Here is a 12,340-nt window from a genome sequence, read left to right as displayed (position 1 = left end):
TAAATCCTCTGTCTCAGGTCATGGGCTTGGCAGTGCCCTGGGGGAGATGCCCAGCATGTCTCTGGGCTGCTGGCCAGAATTTCTCCGTCAATGTTGGAGTACTGTTGAGCTCTTAGAGTCCTCCAGGGCCACCACGATCCCCCAGGAATGACCTGGTAATTGCAGGTAGCTTGTCTCCTATCATGTTCTGCATGAAACTGGGGGGGGGGGCTGCTGCCAGCATATGCTGCCTGGTGAATGCCTGTGTGCTGAAGGGTGGGGGAGAGGAAGTGCACAGCGGGTACGGGATGTCCTCTCCACCCGGGTACTGCTCCCGGGGAGCTCTGCAGGTGCTGGCATTCTCACTTCCCTTCTGTACACAGGCAACCAGGATGAAATCACTGCTGGTAAAATTAGCAGATGACACACGGGTGGGTGGCAAAACCTGGGCCAGGGAGCAAGGCAGGCTGCTGAGGACAAGATGGGTCGTCACAGAGCTGGGCTCAAACAGTGACCCAAGGTGGCCATGATGCCACGCTAGCCAGAGGCTGCTCTAGCACCCCTGGGCCTCTGGCTGCCACGCAGCACAGGGAGAGGTGATGGGGCCAAGTACAGCCATGGAGCAGGCTGGTGGGAGGCTCAAGAGATGCCTTGAGAAGAAACAAAGTCCCTGGAGAGCCAGGGCTGGGAGAGAGAATGGTGACCAGTACTTGCTAAATATAGAGCCCACTCTGGGGGGAAAATAAATAATTAAAGTTGGCAGGCTCCAAATTTAGCCTGTTGCAGCTCCTGCTGAGCATCGCTCCACTGTGCTCCTGCTGGCAACACCCCTTCAGCCTCAGCACCCCAAATCAGGGGACTCCGTGGACCTCATTGCCTGGCAAGGAATCCAGGAACCCCAGTGCACTCCAGGAGCAGCCAAGTGTTTTACCACCATCTTTATTTGAGGCAAGCCCACAGCAGTCCAGCTGGACGCAGCAACAGGCGGTAGGCTACAGACACCGTTTCCATGCAAGCAACCACAGCTACGCACAGTGGGATGACAGGGCTGGTACTGGGCTGGGAGGGGATTCCATGGGAGTGATGTTCTCCAGCTCTCAGGAGTCCCCCTGCAGACTGGCACTGGTACCTGGGACTTGGGGGTGTCCTGCTCCCTACTGCAGCCTTTGGGGAGTGAACAAGGCTGAGGAAATACGAAGAGAGACAAGGGGGCTGGGGAGCCTCATTGGCCTCTTGGATGAGTGAGTGCCTCATTGTTCCCCAGGGCTGGGGACATCCAGGCTGGTGTCCTGGCCCCTGTGTGTCTCTTTCTGGGCTGGAGACCTTTGTATTATTGGACTAAGGAGGTGGATAGCTGCTTGGGACGTTGAACTGTAGCTTTGGCATGGCTGGAGCAAGTTGAAGCTGCATCCCCTGGGGGAGGTGGCAGGGGCTGTCCCACTGATCATCAGAAGAGGATGTTTGTATCAGAGCCATCACTATCTGCAGATCAATGCCAGCATATCATCTTCCTGCTGGTGCAGAGTGGTGGCCTTGAGCTCCCTGTGCCCTGCAGGACATGCTTCTGAGGGCTCCCCTCTGGCTTTGGGCTCAAATGAGTGCTTCTTGCCCATGGCACACATCTGGACTTATGGCTATGGGCACAGTGCCCACTCGCATCCGCAAGTTCTGCCACCCCTGAACTGTGGCAGAGAGGTCTGAGAGCTGCTCTTTGCCCAGAGCCCAGCAGACCATGGCTGGGTGCAAGGAGCAGGTCTGTGGTTGAAACCACTGCTGATTCTACACAGGAACCTTGTAATCAGAGCCCCAGGATAAAACACGGGGCTGAGGCCAAGCAGGCAGGGAAACGGAGCCAAACCTGCTGCTGGAAACTCTGCTGACCTTGGCTGATGTCAGTGCATGGGTCAGACCTATCACCCTGCCTGCTGGCAAAGCTATGGAGATGGCTGAGGGTTTTCCCCTTTCTCCCTCCCCATGCCTGGGGGCTGCAGAGCTCAGCAGCTGTTGGGGAGAGGCTGGGGAAAGGGAGGCTGCTGCTCCATGGCACCCGAGGCTTATTTGGCTTTGTTCTCCTGTGCCTTCACCTGGCTACTCATTAATGACTGCCCCGGGTGAGGAAGGAGAACAGAGGATTTTTGCACCATGGGTGGAGCATGTCCATCATGCAGGCAGCTGCTCCAGTGAGCTGTGGTGACCTCTGCACCAGCCACTCAGGCCTGTGCTCAGACCGTTTGCCTGTGGTGCTGAGCTCCCTCTGCACACTGGGCACTACTGGCACTCCCCTGCCAGCTTGTCTCTGAGACCTCTATGGTGTGGCACTGCAGCCAGCACCTGCTCCCCAGCCAACCCTTGATGGTGCAAAGGGCTGGAGAAAAGGACACCTCAGCAACTCACCAGAGCATCCCTCTGTGCCCTGGCTGAGGTGGACTTATGGACTTAGAGGCCCCTGGAGTGCTGTGGCCTCCTCTCATGTCAGTAGGGCTCTACTGACTCCACGACTCTGAGCTAAAGCTTGAATAGGTGCCCAGCAGCACTGTTCCTGTCTGGAGAGGGGGAGGCTCTGGAGCACAAGGATGGCAGTACCCTCTGCACTGCCAGGGGGAAGCTACTGAATGGGAGCCTGCCTCATGGGGAGGGACCAGGTGCTGGCTGCCTAGGGAGGACAGGATGGCCTCTCCCAGCCAGGCCTTTGTGCTCTGTGCCAGGGGCACAGCAGGGACAAGCAGTGGTACCCTTCCTGCATGCAGCCATGGCCACGAGGCACACGCCCCTTCCAGCTTGCCCACAGCAGCACAGGGCCTCCACCAGAGCCTGGAGAGCTGCCTGGGAGCAGAGGCTGATCTGGCATTGAGTGTCCCCCCCCCAGTGGGTGCCTGCATAAACAATCAGCAGCCTTTCCCTAGGCCAGTCCTGGAAGCACCACGAAGCAGATCACTGCATCCTCCATGCAGTCACCTATTCACTGGTGCCTGCTGCATCCCGGGGAGAAGCTGCGTCCTGGGATCTGTCCTCACATTCCTGGTGGGGCACACACAGGTGAGGCCACAGAAACCTGCCTCTGCATATTTGCTGAGCTTTGGCAGCCAGCTGGGGGAGGAGACAAGGAGAGGCTGGATGTGGGAAAGGGGCTGGCAGCACCAGCACCTGCAGAGATATCTGGCTTCAGGGTGGGGCCAGGGGAGACCCGGCCATGCAGAAACCGAGGTGCAGCAGCTCTGCCCCTAACCCTGCAGCCATCCAGGAGCACTGGAGCAGTACCAGGAGCCATTGGGAAAGCACAGGCCTGGTAGAGCACATGAGAAGAAGTAAAAAAGCAGGAGGGGACACATTTCCAAGTAAGAAGAGCTTCTGGATGTCTGTCCTCAGGGTGCCCAGTCCCTGGTGCAGGCTGGTGGGTGTTAGGAGAGAGAAAAATCCACACAGCAGGACGTGCCATGGGGGACAGCCAGCAGAGAAGGATGTTGGTGTTGGTGTCCAACCCAGACTCCTGAAAAGAAGGCAATCCCCAACGTCCCCCAGAGGTTTGCTAAATAAATACATAAATATGAACACAAAGGTGGGGCATGGGGGGTTCCCAGGATTCACAGCCCCCCTCCCTAGGTCCCTTTTTTGCCATTTCCACATCAAAACACAGCCTCCTCTTGTCCACTCCACGCTTGTCCCCACGGCCCAGGCATTGCTTGTCCCCACGCCTGGCAGCAACCAGGGCCAGCAGTCGGGGCTGCCTCTGCATCTGCTTCAGACCCACCCCAGAGCTGCCCAAGGCATGGCAGAAACTGTCTCCAGCCTAAGGAAATAAATAACTTGTCCCATGTTCAAGGGTTGGTGGACAGGAAACCAGCAGAGCAGAACATCTGAGTGTCCTTGGAGGGGATCAGAAAATAAATAAGTGAAGCACAACGTTCCTCAGAGGAGTGCTCCTCTGCAGCTCTGCCAAGGGCTGGCATTAAATAAAGGAGGGGTGGCAAACCACCAGTCCTAGCCCTGGCTCTGGCCAACACACTCCCCTGCCGCCAGCCTGCCCTCACCCCCTGCCTCTCGATCAGCTGCAGGAGGTACTTGTGGTGCTTGCAAAGGAGCTTCCAAGGCCTTCCCAGCCAAAGTTCGTCCCCACCAAGCTTGTGGAGATGTCTCCTCTCTCTGCTGCGGGGCAGGGAGCTGGGGACTCCCCGCAGCGGGTGGGTGTCCCGACGCCAGGTTACTCTGGGCTGTGGCTCCTGCTGCGCTGCTTACTCTCGAGTTCGGCTTCTCCTCTTCAGGAAGAAGAAGCTGCTCTTCTGCGGGGGGCCCAGCAGCATCGGCACTTGGCTTTTGTGCGTAATTCTGATCTGAAAAGCATTGAAAAGCACAGCTCAGCAGGGGGCTCCGGAGGTCTCAGCCCACGGACCTCAGGGAATTGCTCGAGAGAGCCAGAGGCAGCTCAGCACCCAGCACCAGGACCGTCCCCAGCTGGACCACCGAGTGCTTTGCTGCACAGGAGCAACAGCTCCAGAGCCAGCTGCAGGCACTCTGGGACAGGCAGAGGAGTTCTCCTCTGGGCAAGCTGCCTGCTGGGAGACCTCTCTGCAGCCTCTCTAGGAAGGGATGCTGCTGCACCCAGCTCCCCAGCAAGGGATGAGTGTGTCCCCCTGCCCACAGCTTCTGCAGCAGCTTACCACGTGTCCAGAGCTGGCATGGGCACAGCCAAACTGCAGGTGGCTGAGCTCTGCAGCCACTCACCATCAAGTGCAGGAGCCTCCCTGCAACTCCAGAGGCTTTGCCACACCGCACTGGCAGCCTGCCCCATCCCACCATGCTGCCAGCCCCTGTCTGCCCCATCTCATCATGCTGCCAGCTCCTGCCTGCCCTCTCCCACTGTGTGCCAGCCCGTGTCCACTCTGTCTGCCCATGGCAGAGCTACCCCCTACCCAGGGACTCACAGTACAGGGTGGCTGCATCCAGGGCTCCCCATCTATCTGCATGGGGAGCAGCTTGGAGGTCCTGCAAAGCACAAAGAGAGGGAACTCAGGGTGACAGAGGTGCCAGCTTTTTGGGTGTGTGCTCAGCCAGGACAGGGACAAGTACCTGATGGTGACAGACGAACACTGGGCCAGCCTCTTCCCAGCGCTCTTCAGCCCCGTGTAGATCTGCCCCATCTCCATTGCACCTTCCAGCCCCACCACCTCCAGCAGGTGGTCGCTGAGGTCTGCAAGACAGAGGGATCTGAGTCGGTGCCCCCATCCCCAGAGACCTCCTGCCTTCTGCCATCACCTTGAAACACCAATATTTTTCAGTGGTGCCCAGCGACAGGACAGGGGCAACAGACACAAACGTGAACCTAAGAAGTTCCACCTAAACACGAGGAGGAACATCTTTAATTTAAGGCTGCTGGAGCCTTGGAGCAGGCTGCCCAGAGATGTGCTGGAGTCTCTGCCTCTGGAGACTTTCAGAACCTACCTGGATGTGTTCCTGTGACCTTCTCTAGGTGAAACTGCAGGAGGGCTGTACTCAAAATCCAGAGGCCCCCTCCAACCCCCACCATTCCGTGGTTCTGTGATCAGGGCCAGCACACTGGGGCTGCTGGCTGCCCTGGAGGGCAATAGGGCTGCTGCAATAGTGGGGCTGTGTCCTTATGCCCCCTGTGCCCCGAGACCATCGAGCTGGGTGTCAGCCAGTGCTGCTGCCCAACATCCCTGCGGCACAAACGCTCCTGGTCTGCAGCTGTGCCCAGTGCTGCATGGCTCAGGGTGGCAGCCTGGATCCCCACCAGCTCTTTAACTGCTTGCCTGCAGTGTTAGGCGAAATGGCAGCAGAACCTCTCCCAGCTACCCCGGGGTATATGGAGAGGAGAATCTCCCCCCTGAGGTACAATCTGCTCAGGCTCACTGGCCCTTTCTCCAGCTCCTCCTGCTCTTCTGGGCCACCAGCAAAGGCAGCCAACACCAGGGCAATTCACTCATCTCTCACTCTTTCAGGGTCCTCTTTCACCCATGGTGGAGCTCTCCCCAAAAGAAACTTCCTGAGCACCCTCATGCTTTCTTGCAGCCCTGCAAGTGAAGATGTGCCCAGGTGCCCAGCATTCCTGCCTCTCAGCACCCTTTGGAACAGCCTTTGCCCCACTCCCTTCTGCCCATACTCACAGGCTCACCCAGTGAAAACCAGCTGGTGACAGCCTGGGCTGTCTGGTACATTGCTGTCCTGGCACCCACATGGCAAGAAGGCTTCTTCCCACTCCAGCCCCGGGCTGGGGGAGGTGTCAAACAGGGACATTTTGCTGCTTTCTAACTCAGGACTCTCTGCTGGGAAATTCTGGCAGCACTCTGGACTGCCCCTGCCCACGGGGATGGGTCCAGTGGCTGCAGCAGTGGGTGCGAGCATGGGTACCACACTGCTCCCAAAACTGCCCAGCCAGGCTGGCAGCACCGTGGCAGAGCCTGGGAAGATGCTTACAAAAGTCCTCAGTGCCAGTTCTGCAGCTCTGCTTCCAGCTCTTCCTCAGCAGTCACTGCTTGCCAGCCCTGCAAGGTGCCCAGGGCTCTCAGTCAAACCCCATCCAGGCATCCCTCAAGCTGTGACCCCCAAAGGGTGGGAGGAGAGACAATGGCAGGGCACGGGAGCCACCTCCTGTCTGACCACCGTGGCATGGCATAGCCAGCCCTGAGAAACATGCTGATGGATTATACCCAAGGCAGGCAGAGCCACCAGCTTGGCCAGATCTTTCCTGGGGTCACCTTGGCACCCCAAAAGACAGTGCACTGACAGCAACCTCTCCAGTGCTACTGTTCCAGCACCTGTAGCCAGAACACCCTGCACACCCCACAAACCCCAGTCCCCACCAGCTGCTGCCACTCACCCTGCACGCAGAACTTGAGCTCCTTGGCATCAGTGACCACTGTGGTGTGCAGCTTCTCTGGTGCTTTCTTGCCCAGCCGGCTGTAACTGCGCTGCTTCTTGGTCTCGCCCCAGAGGTTGGAGCCACCGTACATGCTGGGGATGTTGAGGATGGCAATGCCCTCCAGGGATGTGTTGCTCAGGTCTAGCAGGGTCCCATCACACTGCCAGGCACACAGGCAGTGTCAGGCCATGGCAACCCTGCCTGCTGTTTGCCTGTCAAAGGAGCAGGACTCCCCAAACATGCTGCTGAATGGCCCCCAGTGCAAACCTGAGACTTCAGACTAGGTATTAGGAGGAAATTCTACACAGCAAGGGTGGTGAGACACTGCAATGGGTGGTTGTGAATTCCCCCTCCCTGGAGGTGTTCAAGGTCAGGTTGGATCATGTCTTGAGCAAGCTGGTCTATCAGGAGGTGTCCCTGCCCATGGCAGGGTGGTTCAAAGTGGATGATCCTAAAGATCCCTTCCAATCCAAATCGTTCCATGAATGTATAAATCTGCCCCAGGGCAGCTCCTGAGTGGCTTGGTCTGGAGATGCAAACAGATGCCCCTTTTCTGGGCTGACACCACCACTTCTCCCTCTCTTTTGACACTAAATTTACTACCTGTTTCGAAAAGCAAACTCCTCTGAGACCACATCAAACTTTAGTCAGGCTCAGTGCTGCAATCCCAAATAGGAGGCAATAACCACCTCAGCCTTGGAGGGACCTCCACACAAGCATCTCCAGTGGGAGGCAATAACCACCTCAGCCTCAGAGGGACCTCCACACAAGCATCTCCAGTGGGAGGCAATAACCACCTCAGCCTCAGAGGGACCTCCACACAAGCATCTCCAGCAGGTGCTTTCCCACTTCCCCTTGCTCAAACTTGACTCTGAAGAACCAGAAAGTTGGCTCAACCCCAAACTCAAACCAGTTTATCTTCAAGTGTGATTAGAAAACTAGAATCGAGGCTGGAAGGAAATAACAGGGAAGATGTCTGGGTTTGGAGAGAAATGAGAACTTCCCAGCTTTTGCTATCACACAGCTGAAAATTCCCTACCAAAGGTGAAATTGCTGCCTCTGGCTTCCCCACAGAACTGGAAGCTGTACCTATGGAAATGCATTTTTTAACTTTAGGTCTTCTGGCTCCCTGAACATCAGCCAGCAATGTGCACAGGTGGCCAAGAAGGCCAACAGCATCCTGGCCCTGATCAGCAACAGTGTGGCCAGCAGGAACATAGAAGTGATTGTGCCTCTCCAGTTCTGGAGCCCCTGTTACAAGAAGGATGTGGATGTGCTGGAGCATGTCCAGAGAAGGGCCACAAGGATGCTCAGAGGGCTGCAGCAGCTCTGCTATAAGGATAGACTGAAAGAGTTGGGGTTGTTCAGTCTGGAGAAGAGGAGGCTCCAAGGCAACCTTCTTGTGGCCTTTCAGTATCTGAAGGGGGGGCTACAAAAAAGCTGGAGAGGGACTTTTTAGGTTATCAGCTAGTGAAGGATAAGGGGGAATGGAGCAAAACTGGAGGTGGGGAGATTCAGACTGGACATGAGGGAGGAAGTTGTTCAGCATGAGAGTGGTGAGAGCCTGGAATGGGTTGCCCAGGGAAGTGGTTGAGGCCCCATGGCTGGAGGTGTTTAAGGCCAGGCTGGATGAGGCTGTGGCCAGCCTGACCTAGGGTAGGGTGTCCCTGCCCTTGGCAGGGTAGATGGAACTGAATGATCCTTGTGGACCCTTCCAACCCTGACTGATTCTATGATTCTCATCATACCCAGACAACCCTGGATCCCTTTCTAGACAGCTCTGTAGGAAGCAGAAGCTTTCTCCATCCAGTGTACTTTCTGTAGAGCATTTCCATTCTGCACACTTCTGTTCACTGCCTGACACACTACACTGTCAGACACCAGCACCATTTTAACCTTGCACTTTGGTGCTGTGATGGCATTCTTCCCCTGTACTCACTGCTCAGGCCACACCTTGAGTGCTGTGTCCAGTTCTGGGCTGCTCCATTCAACAGAGATATTGAGGTACTGGAAGGTGTCCAGAGAAGGGCAATGAACCTGATGAGGAGCCTGGAACACAAACCCTATGAGGAGAGGCTGAGGGAGCTGGGGGTGTGCAGCCTGCAGAAGAGGAGGCTCAGGGCAGACCTCATTGCTGTCTGCAGCTACCTGAAGGGAGGCTGTAGCCAGGTGGAGTTGGACTCTTCTGCCAGGCAACCAGCAACAGAACAAGGGGACAAAGCCTCAAGCTGTGCCGGGGGAAGTACAGGTTGGATGTTAGGAGGAAGTTCTTCCCAGAGAGAGTGACTGGCATTGGAATGGGCTGCCCAGGGAGGTGGTGTTCATCCCTGGAGGTGTTCAAGCAAAGCCTGGATGAGACACTTAGTGCCATGGTCTGGTTGATTGGACAGGGCTGGGTGCTAGGTTGGACTGGCTGATCTTGGAGGTCTCTTCCAACCTGGTTGATTCTATGATCTCTGCCCTCACCTGCCTTGCTGAGAGGAATGTGAGAGGGCTGAGGAACCCCTGCCACTGCTCTGGCTCACTGCTCTCCTTCAGCAAAGAGTGAGGTCTGGGTGTCTGTTTGAAGGCGCCGTCAGGAAGTGCTGAGCATGCCAGCCGCAGATACGCGAGCTGGGTGCACACAAGCAAACATCTCCGTGCTCTGCTCTGCTCTCTCATCTTATTTTTAGCCTCGGGTTGAAAGTCAAAGGCCTGCTCTGAGAGTGAAGAGCTGTTTCTCCAAGGCTTGTAAAGGACATAAATCCCTTCTTTTCCAATGCCTTTTAATGCCATTTATGACTTAGAATCAGAGAACTATAGAACTGTTGAGGCTGGGAAAAAACCTTGGAGATCATCAAGTCCAACTGCCCCCCTAGAACTCACAACCCCACCACTACTGCTAAGCCACTGCCACTAACCCCAGCCCTCAGCACAACTCCCATGCATCTTTTAAACACCTCCAGGGATGGAGACTCCACCACTTCGTTGGGCAGCCTGTTACAGGGCTTGAGAACCCCTTCTGTGAAGAAATTCTTCCTAATATCCAACCTGAATCTCCCCTGGCACAACTCGAGGTCATTTCCTTTTATCCTATCACTTGCCACATGTGAGAAGTCACTGATTCCCACCTCACTCCAACCTCCTTTTGGGGAGAGTTGTAGAGAGCAATGAAGTCTCCTCTCAGCCTCCTCTTCTCCACACTAAACCACCTCAGTTCCCTCAGCTGCTCCTCACCAGACCTATTCTCCAGACGCTTCACCATCTTTGCTGCCCTTCTTTGGACACGCTCCAGCACCTTGGAGTGAGTGCCCCACGTATCCATGCCTTGTGTACTGGATTCAGATGCGTAGGGACCCAAAAGACTCCAAAGCTCCAAGCAGCAGCCAGTGAGCAGGAGGGCTCTGGCTCCTCGTGGCACGGACAGCACATCCCACCCCACTCCCGACCCAGCCACGCACCGCCCTTGCTGCAGGCATCTTTCCTGCCAGCCTGTGAGGTACCAACCCGGCCCTAGCGGGATGGGAGTGAGCCGCCCTGGGGCAGCCCCAGGGGGTACGGGGTGGGCAAGCCCACAGCTGCCCACGCACACACGTGTGGGGAGCGATGCCTCTCCACGCAGCCCCCTTGTCGGCGTGCCAGCAGGGCCACAATGGGCTCTTTGAGCAGGGGCAGCTGACGGAGAGCTGGCAGCGATGCCGCCAGGCGAAATTTGCAGCTGGGGAAAAAGCAAATTCATTTCCAGGAGCTGTAGCAGAAGGAGTGCCAACTTCCAACACAAAACTGCCATTTCTCTGCAGGGCTGACAGTTGCCTGGGAGCTGGGAGGGGAGGACAGGCTGAGCTTTCAACTTCAAACACTGCGGGGTTAACCCTTTCCTGCCAGCGCACCGACACCCTGTGCAATCCCGCAGATGGCATCTCGGCAGGCAGCATGGAGGGCATCTCTCAAGGAGCACAGGGCACCTCAAGTCCACTTCCTCCTTCTCCACTCTGCCCTGCTAAGGCCACTTCTGGAGCACTGTGTCCAGTTTTGGGCTTCCCAGTTCAGGAGGGTCAGGGCAGAAATCAGTTGAGGCCACAAAGATGCTGAGGGACCTGAAGTATCTCTGTGAGGAAGAAAGGCTGAGAGATCTGGAGCTGTTTAGTCTGGAGGAGACTGAGAGGAGATCTTCTCAGTGCTTGGCAAAAGCTAAAGGGTGGAGGCCAAGAGGCTCAGGCTGGGCTTTTTTCAGTGGTCCCTGGCAACGGGAACAAACTAGAACCCAGGAGGGTTCACCTGAACTTAAGGACTTCTTTCTGTGAGGGTGCTGGGGCTCCAGAGAAAGGTGCCCAGAGAAGTTGGAGAGTCTCCTTTTCTGGAGACCTTCAGTACATGCCTGGATGTGTTCCTGTGCAACTTGCTGGACTAGGTGATCTCTAGAGGTCCCTTCCAAGCCCCACTGCTCACTGACTCTGTGGCCTCCAGTAGCATGAGCATGATCCATTCCGAGATGCTGGTGTGTGGCTAGTGAAGGGTGAGAGATGGCCACACTGCTGCTCCTTCCCACCAGCTGCCCAGGGTGCAGCTATTCCCCTCAGGCTTTGGGAAAGATGCAGCTCCCCACCAAGAAACAGGCTTCAAAGTCCATCTGCCTATGCCCACATGTGCCACAGTGCCAGCTCCTCAAGCTCTGCATTCTGCCTGCCACCAGTGTCCCTGTGCCCACTGCCTAGTCTCACTTAAAGCAGCTCTCTGGTTTGTTTCCCCTTGCCCTCAAGCCTAAGATATAACAAGGTCGTTTATGCTGAGATAAGCTCCCAGCAGAGGATGAAACCCACGGCAGCAGCGGGAGCAGAGGAATGACAGCACTGCTGGCAACTGCGGGCCCTCCTCCCGGCTCCAATTAAAGGCTGTTCCCATCTCAGCCCACACGGGCTGGGAGCAGACATGGAGTTTGCAGAGAGAATATTCCAGGCACGCTCTGGAATACAGCTGGAAAGGGGGGGAAAAACAAGGCTATTCTTCTGCCTACAGCTGGCTGACTTTGCAGCAGAGTGGGACACAGAATCGCAGAGTGGTTTGGGTTGGAAGGGATCTTAAAGACCATCCAGTCCAAATCCCACCACCATGGGGCACCTGCCACCAGAACAGGTTGCTCAAGGCCTCATCCAACCTGACCTTGAACACCTCCGGGGAGGGGGAATCCACAGCCTCCCTGGGCAGTCTGTTCCAATGTCTCACCACCCTCACTGCCAAGCATTTTTTCCTAATCTCCCCTTTTCCAGCTCAAAGCTATTGCCCTTTGTCCTGCCACTACAGGCCCCTGGGAAAAGTCCCTCCCCAGCTCTCTTGTAGCCCCCTTCAGGAACTGGAAGGCTGCTCTAAAGTGTTCCTGGAGCCTTCTCTTCTCCAGGCTGAACAACCCCAACTCTCTCAGCCTGTCCTCATAAGGGAGGTTCTCCAGCCCTCTGATCATCTTCATGGCCCTCCTTTGAACCCACTCCAGCAGTTCCATGCCCTTCTTGT

General features: G+C 56.4%; 1 protein-coding gene across 2 annotated transcripts in view; it reads right to left on the bottom strand.

Moving 5' to 3' along the window:
- Nucleotides 1-902: 902 nt before the first annotated feature.
- LOC135187180 (diacylglycerol kinase beta-like) overlaps nt 903-12,340 on the bottom strand; it is a 32,656-nt gene continuing 21,218 nt past the window's right edge. For both annotated transcript variants that reach the window (XM_064165707.1, XM_064165708.1), the window contains 4 exons: nt 6,812-7,013; nt 5,044-5,164; nt 4,899-4,959; nt 903-4,307 (listed from right to left, as the gene is read on the bottom strand). In XM_064165707.1, the coding sequence (XP_064021777.1) occupies nt 4,209-4,307; nt 4,899-4,959; nt 5,044-5,164; nt 6,812-7,013 (483 nt within the window). In that variant the 3' untranslated portion in view covers nt 903-4,208. The remainder of the gene's footprint in view (nt 4,308-4,898; nt 4,960-5,043; nt 5,165-6,811; nt 7,014-12,340) is intronic.

The sequence above is a fragment of the Pogoniulus pusillus genome, chromosome 26 (assembly GCF_015220805.1).
Source record: "Pogoniulus pusillus isolate bPogPus1 chromosome 26, bPogPus1.pri, whole genome shotgun sequence".
NCBI lineage: Eukaryota > Metazoa > Chordata > Aves > Piciformes > Lybiidae > Pogoniulus > Pogoniulus pusillus.
This window is presented reverse-complemented; position numbering and strand designations above follow the sequence as displayed.